This window comes from Malaya genurostris, chromosome 1, assembly GCF_030247185.1.
Source record: "Malaya genurostris strain Urasoe2022 chromosome 1, Malgen_1.1, whole genome shotgun sequence".
Taxonomy (NCBI): Eukaryota; Metazoa; Arthropoda; class Insecta; order Diptera; family Culicidae; genus Malaya; species Malaya genurostris.
The window spans coordinates 109229873-109237802 of record NC_080570.1 but is presented as its reverse complement, the minus strand read 5'-3'; the positions used below and the strand labels follow the sequence as shown (position 1 = coordinate 109237802).

The 7930-nt window shown below is 35.9% G+C and overlaps 1 protein-coding gene across 1 annotated transcript; it reads left to right on the top strand.

Moving 5' to 3' along the window:
* The first annotated feature begins 1782 nt into the window (after positions 1 to 1782).
* Positions 1783 to 4468, top strand: LOC131425380 (uncharacterized). Its single transcript, XM_058587219.1, has 2 exons — positions 1783 to 2247; positions 2334 to 4468. The coding sequence occupies exons 1-2, from the start codon at positions 1849 to 1851 to the stop codon at positions 2565 to 2567; spliced, it is 633 nt and encodes a 210-aa protein (XP_058443202.1). The 5' UTR covers positions 1783 to 1848; the 3' UTR covers positions 2568 to 4468.
* The last annotated feature ends 3462 nt before the right edge of the window (positions 4469 to 7930 follow it).

Here is a 7930-nt window from a genome sequence, read left to right as displayed (position 1 = left end):
TTTCCACGCTTTGGGTTCGGTTCATCGCGTGCAGTCCACTCAGCTGACTGTCGATTGGACTCCGGAGTGAAGTGATGGAGCCATGTTTCGTCCATTGTTATATATCGACGAAAAAAATCGGTTTTATTTCGATATAACAGCTCCAAACACTGCTCAGAATCATCAATTCGTTGTTGTTTTTGATCGATTGTGAGCTCACGCGGCACCCATTTTGCACAAAGCTTTCTCATATCCAAATATTCGTGAATAATATGTCCAACACGTTCCTTTGATATCTTTAGGGTGTCAGCTATCTCGATCAACTTCACTTTACGGTCATTGAAAATCAGTAATAATCTATCTTTCAGTGCAGGACTCGAAAAGAAATTTTTCAGTATTTGCCTTTCCCATATAAAAAGACTAGGTAATCACTATAAAAACCGATTTTCGAACCGAGGGGCCGAGTTTTATATACCATGTATGTGTATGTGTATGTATGTGTGTATGTAACAAAACTGTGCACTCGATTTTCTCGGAGATGGCCAAACTAATTTCCACAAACATATTTTAATGAAAGGTCTCTTGATCGCATAGGTTATTATTGAATTTTATCTGCATCGAACTTCCGGTTCGGGAGTTACGAGGTAAGAAGTTAAAAAAATTAAGATAAATTGCACTTGATTTTCTCAGAAATCGCTTTACTGATTTTCTTCAACTTAGATTGAAATTGGAGGCCTTACAGTTCCATAGCCTTCTATTATTCTACTGGTTTCGGAGTTACGTGGCAAAATGTGCAAAAAAACTAAAAAAGTGCCTCTTGATCGCTCAATCTATTTTTACAAGTTTAGATTCAAATGAAAGGTCTTACAATCCCATATAATAGTACTAAATTTCATTTGAAAAGACTTCCGGTTCCGGAATTACAGGCGTGTTTTTATGTTTGACATGGAAAAAATCAAGCTAAATACTTTGCCGTATAATTCTTCGATCAGGTAGGTATGGTTAGTTGATGACCAAATACGTTGTTTTTGGGTATACCGGATCATCATTCTTGCTTTCGGAACTACCGGGAAAGTACTCGTGTGCCGGAACCGGAAATCACGCTGATTTCTCCGAAACGGCAAAACCGATCTTCGCAAACTCAGTTTTAAATTAAAAGTATTATGTTTACATTGGTTGATGTAGAATTTTATCCAAATCTACCTTTCGGTTCCGGAAATACAGGGTAGTATAAATGAAATTGCAGCCTGTCATCTAGAGCGATAATGCAAATAACTTAAACATTCTTTTAAATTTGGTTCAAAATTGTTTTAATTTGTAGGTTTCGCTACTTTCTGGCCAAACGAACCAATTTCAACTGTACCGTTTCCCAGCTCTCGGTCCCGGAAATAGTGGTCGAAAACTCAAAAACGGAATTCTAATCAATTTCTGAGAGACAGTTGAGCCGATTTTTACCAACTCTGGCTCAAATATAAGAGTCGACGTCTATGAGAAGTTCGACTGTTTTTATACGCGAAAGCACTATCACGACGCTAAAAACGGCTTATGCCTGGATCGGAACGATTCTAGAACGCTACAGTTCGTAGTGGAACAAGACGACATCGTTACACTTCCACGTACATGTACCTTCAAAATAGAGTGACCGTTTGTGATAATGACCGAGTGGAATAAATTTGATTATAAATTATATCAACGTGCAGAGTCCTCGTGTCTCTCAACTACCAAAGCTAGTTGATACGATGTCGACTGAGAGCTCTCTCCGTCGGTATGTTCTATTCTCGTTCCAGCTGTTGGCAGTAGTTTAGTTGCATAAATGAATTTGCTGAGATAGAACGTATTATATTCCCGAGCAGAAGCAATCCATCAACGATGACGTCGTTCGAAGGACGGTTGCGTTTGGTAATTTTCGTCATACTCTTGTTACCTAGCTGCATGACTACTCCTGTCACTGTTGGAGAAGCACCGCCTGCTTCGAAATCCATCTTCAAACGTACGGTTGGCACTACTAGTAGTGGTGATAGTAGCAGCAGCAGTAGTAGTAGTAGTAGTAGTGATTTTCCTAAGATTGAAAATGAAGTAGCAGCCTTCATCGAGAGCGGCCGGATGAACAATGACTACGTATGGATCGATGTTACGACAAAGAAATTCGTTCCGATTCCCGGGAATGACTTGGAATTCGGAGACTGTTCGGAACCGGGAGAGTTGATCTATTTTGACAATACGGTGATCGAAAACTCGGGCCCAAGCACACTGAATGGAACATTGGAGGTAGGTTAAAAGATAGCACAATATTGTTACGTAAGTTTCACATTAAAAAATTGCATTCTAATGGAATTTCCAAAACATGTTTTCAGATTTATATTGATGCTCCAGTCAACATAACTTGTGTGAAGGCTATAGATCAAATCCAGGATGGTACCGGAGGTAGTCCAGCGTACAACTCCATGGGCACCAATTGGGCTAAGATAGATGTCGCTGGACAATACGGGAAAGGATTCCATTTCCACATATATGTTTACGGAATTCGAACGAAATCTACTTCGGAAAAGGACAAAACTAGCAAAGACAGTCAGTCCAACTTGATTTAGTTAGTTTGATAAGGAAGACAGAGAACTCCTCTGATTAATGGTATGACCAGTCAAAGTACAACATATTTTTAAACATGTATAAACTCTAGAATGTAGAAACGCTAATCAAAGTTTAGAGTGGTAAATGAATTTACAATTGAGCTGTTTTCTCAAGTGATACAAGACCACAATAAACATAAAAGCATTTGTCAACGAAAATCGTTAGTATTGTAATATTTCTGTTTATAGAACACTATTGCTGCCTTCTCGGCTTGCTTTCTCGATTGTAGATCCTCCATGTTCTAGATTTCTCGGATTGGAGATGGCTGTAGGTTTAAGTTTTCTTGTTTCGTTACAATTGTATGGGAGTAGTGCACTGTCGTTCTACGCATAAGTGTCCCATATCCTATAGGGTTACGCTTGAAACGGAAGTGTAGAAAAGCCGTTTCGTTTTTTAATTTGATAATAAACAACTGGGAGTAGCTAGCGTTAACGATATAACCAAATACAAATAATAATACGAAGTACTCCGCAAATCTTCGAGGACACGTTTCACGATACGTGATACACTGTCAAGGTACACAGTCAAAGTGACAGAACACTTCAAAAAAATGTATACTACTGGCAACACTGAAGATAAAAACACTCAAAAGGCAACGTTTCCATGGACACTGTTTATCATTTTGTAATTGAAAAAAAGTTCTGCAGAAAGTACACTGAAAATAATTTGCATGCTAGCATTATGTGCGAAGCATTCAAACTATCACTACTTGCAGAACACATGAAATTCATGAAAATATAGTCTGTACTCATAAAATGAGTGTAAAAAGTGTTGATATTTAGTGGAAATTATGCTACATATATCTGAAATGCACTTTGAAACTATAAGACATATCGTTACCTCTAAATTCTATATGAATTTCAAACGAATGTCACATTGTTTTCCACATAGATTTCAAGTGAAACATAGTTGACCGAATCAAGTGTTTCGCACATATATTTGTGCTGTCCTCATTTCCATGTAATTCGATTCAATAGCAAAATACATCACATCCAAATGAAAAACACACCGAAGCTAAGTGAAAAATAATCTAATCTAACATCTTAGTGAATTTGCACATGAAATCTTAAAACAAATCTCTTTGATAATATATTGAAATGAAAAAAGCATATTAAATTAAAGTGCAGTTTACATATGAATCGATCGTGCAAATTTTTATCAGTGTATACATTATTTTATATTTTGAAATAACTATCTGTTTTCAGACATTGGTGAGATATGGATGAAAGACAACAAAAACAAAAAACCTGTTTTAATCTACCTGTAAGTGGTGTAATGATGCCTTTCTCATATTACTCATAACATCATAAATATAACTGTGGAATTCGCAAAAACAACTGTTCATTGTTTCAAAGTTTGTTCGGACTTAATCTAACGAACTCTACAAATCCTGTTTATCCTGTAGTTCCGGAACCGGAAGTAGTATCTACAACAAATTTAGGAATTCCGTATGAAACTGTAAGACTTTTCCTTTGAACCTATAAGTTTGTGGAAATCGATGTGACCATCTTGAAGGAAAGTGAGTGAGACCCTTTTGCAGTTTTTAATCACCATTTCCAATTCTTTAAAAACCGGATTCAGATGACCGAAATAGCCGAAGTGGATTTGTTTGCGAGCAACAAACAAGACATGATTACACCAGGCCAGACCGTCAACTAGGAGTATTATTTGGGTGTTATGAGACGTTTGCGTGAAGCAATTCACCGAAAAAAAACAAATGTGTGGACAAACAACTCGTGGATCTTGCCCATCGTTATTCGGGAACATTTGGCTAAAAACGAAACTAATACCATTCAGCAACCACCGAATTTACCCGATTTGGCTCCCTTCGACTTTTTCCTATTCGGTCGACTCAAGAAACCTCTCCATGGAACGCGATTCAGCACCCGAGATGAGATTATGTAAAAATCGCAGATGGCTCTGATGGCCATACCGAAAACTGAATATAAAAATATTTCGAGGATTAGATCAAGCGCTGGCATAAGTGTGTTGCAGTCGATGCAAGAAGTACTTTGAAGGGGACAATATCGATTTTGATGAATAATCTTGTATTTTTAATATTCTGAATAAATTCCGGCAACTTTTTGATGAAGGTAGTATGTCGATATTTTGGCCTTTCAACTTTTTCTGATAGAACGCTATAATTTTCTCACGCGCAGAATTTCCATCAATTTTCGTTTGTGTTTTCGCAATTAAAGAGTCATTTACAATCCTAGAAGAACGCCCATTTTTTCAAAACACAAAAGCAGTTTCTTCGCAGTCGTTGAGCTGAAATTCAAAAGAAAAATATCAGTTTGTTTGGAACATCTTTCTAAACAAACTGAGAGCGCTTCCCAACAATGGCTATTTTCCTGAGATTGTAAGTAGACGCTTAATGTAAAAATCAATATAGTTTTTTTAAACGGCAGTTGACACCAATTTAATTAGCCATAAAGCTAAAATCAGCTCGATTGTCGTCGAATCTTCGGAAGCAATGGCGCTAATTCGTATTTCTTTGTCGTCTCGATTACCTAATTCGGCGGTACTCAAAATAAGCCCTAACTAATTTGATTTTTCGTTTCGTCTTTGACTCATCAGTGCATAGCAGTTTATGACGGCACAACATAAATCGCTTTATGTTGATTCTTATTCCCATATGGATCAATTCCATGCGGAATCAACTGACTGTTGACACGACCCCCTTTGATTTGCATGAAACTTTGCATGTGTTCGTTAAAAAAAATCAAGTATTTTTCACTGGTCTAGAAATTTTTTCACCCAAGACTAATTTATGGAAAGACCGTAATACGGGATGGGAAAATATAATTGTTGTAGACCTTTTCGCGAAAATATTGTTCGTCTATGCGTCGTAAAGTAACAGTTAGTATGATTGAGCACTTTGCTTTCAAGCAGTGCGCAATTACTGTGAAAACTACAATGCATATTTGCGACTCATGTCGGTAATATTCATATCGACCTGTGTCAGCTGAAAGTGCACAGCAACTAGCTTCCAGCGACAACGAGATGCCAGATACGACAGCTTCGCCAGCAACATCGGGAAATAATTTAGAAGAAATACCATCAGCAGCTTCACTCATCTCATCTTTATTCCAACACAGTGATTTAGCGGATGATTTGAGGAATCAAAATGTTGAGGTATTTATTAAAGGTATTTCTCGAATTAATGTATCTTCTTTAACAGTTAGATACCTCAGATCTGACAACTTCCGTTCAGAAAAGTATTTCAACATCGTTGAAGGCTTCAGGAAACAACTATTTGACCATCCACCACAAAATTAATTTCAGACAAAAAGAAATTTGAAAGGTAAGGCTGCATCATTCGACGAAATCATTGATAAATTAAATGCGAAGTTTACCGAACCAAATTGTTCAAGAGATAATAATATACGGATACTCTCATTTTTACCCAAATTTAATGTCTCACGGGTAAAAGCTCTTTTTGTCCCTCCAAAAGATTTATTGGAATTTGTATGCCCTTCCAATATTTTGTCAACTGGAATAAATATTTGAGTTTTTGCTAGAAGTATCTTATGATATAACACTTTTTTCTGTTATCCCCATAGTTCGTCTCCGTAATCGTTAATATTTCTTAAGTAATTTACTACAATGTAAAATGTGCTATACTTTACCACTTTCGTATATTTGTTATTACTGGAATAGTAAGAAAAATGTTTTTCACCGGTAATAACGAAGGATTGTTACTTCCTCAAATGCAAGAAATGCGCCACCTCTTCAATTTTTGAGGAAAATTTGTTATAGGAACTTGAGTAGAAGATTGTAAATGAGATCTCTTTTAAACAATGGAAACTGATAGATGCAATCTAGAAATCTTGTCAAAACCAATTGATGATTTGTAGCATATTTTACAAAAAAAAAACCAGAAAACTTGATACTCACGACTATATAAAAAAACCTGTTTTAATCCTCCTAGTGGTGTAATGATGACTTTCTCATGTCAATCATATTACCATGTATAATATTCATATCATATATAAGTATTCTTCAAAATAATTTTCTTCGATTCTTGAAAGAATAACCGAAATCGGTTTGTTTGACCGTCTACTGATAAAAATTATCTATTGGAGAAGATTTGAGATTGATTTAGAAAAAATTTAACGGTTTTTCGCCCTTTTTAGTGATGGTATAAATTTTTTAACACACTTTACCCTATATTTTTAGATCCGGAAGTCGGTTCCGGTGAAATTTAGAAATTTTGTATGAGACTACAGGATTTTTCATTCGATATTTCATTTTTTGCCCCATTTCATATTTCATTTTTCGCCCCATAACTCCGGAACCGGAAGTCTGATCCAAATGAAATTCAGGAATTTAGTATGGAACCTAAAGAGCTTTCATTTGAATCTAAGTTTGTGAAAATCGGTTCAGCCATCTCCGAAAAAAGTAGGTGCACATTTTTTTTGCACATTTCACCCCATAATTCCGGAATCGGAAGTCGGATTCGAATAAGATTCAGGAATTTTGTATGGGACTACAAGATCTTACATTTGAAACTAAGTTTGTGAAAATCAGTTCAGCCACCCCCGAGAAAAATTTGTGCAAAAAAACGTTACATACACATATATGCACATACACACACAGACATTTTGCGTACTCGACGAACTGAGTCGAATGGTATATGACACTCGGCCTTCCGGGCCTCGGTTTAAAAGTCAGTTTTCACAGTGATTGCATAACCTTTCTATATGAGAAAGGCAAAACAATCTCAATTCTCGAAAGACACAAAATCTTCATTAACTGAGGGAGAAGTAGTTGTGATTTGTTATTTTTCCGAGAATTATTTATCCATTTGATATATATTTTAAAGAATCAGACACGATTAAAAATAGAGTTTTGTTATAGTATCAGAAGTCTTGAAGCATGACACAATTGCTGTGCAAATTTTCATTTCCAAATTAATAAAGCTTCTAAAACAACGAATGAATAGAAAAAAGGCAACTTTTGTATCGGACGAGGCAGCTTCTCAATATAAAAACTAAAAAAAAAAAATCGCGAGCCTCTGCTAATTTAAAACAAAATACAACATTGATTCGGAGTAGGATTGAAACGAATGCAAACAAGAGCTAGCTTGGCAAGAGAACATGAACATCCAATAATAAATGCGAAAGCTTTATACGATTAGGCTTCTAGAAGGAATCAAGATAATTTCACAGCAATCTTGTTTTGTTATAATTCACAAGAGGAATATTCCGATGGTGCTGTAGAATGAAAAGATATTTATCAACAAACAAAACTGACTCAAGGTACAAAAAAATATCATTGCTTCATTTCAGTAAAAGAAAATAAGATTGCTGAAAAATTATTT

Coding starts and splice junctions, on each gene's coding strand:
- LOC131425380 (XM_058587219.1), top strand. CDS start 1,849: ATGACGTCGTTCGAAGGACGGTTGCGTTTGGTAATTTTCGTCATACTC. Junction 2,248..2,333: donor CACTGAATGGAACATTGGAG/GTAGGTTAAAAG, acceptor ACATGTTTTCAG/ATTTATATTGATGCTCCAGT.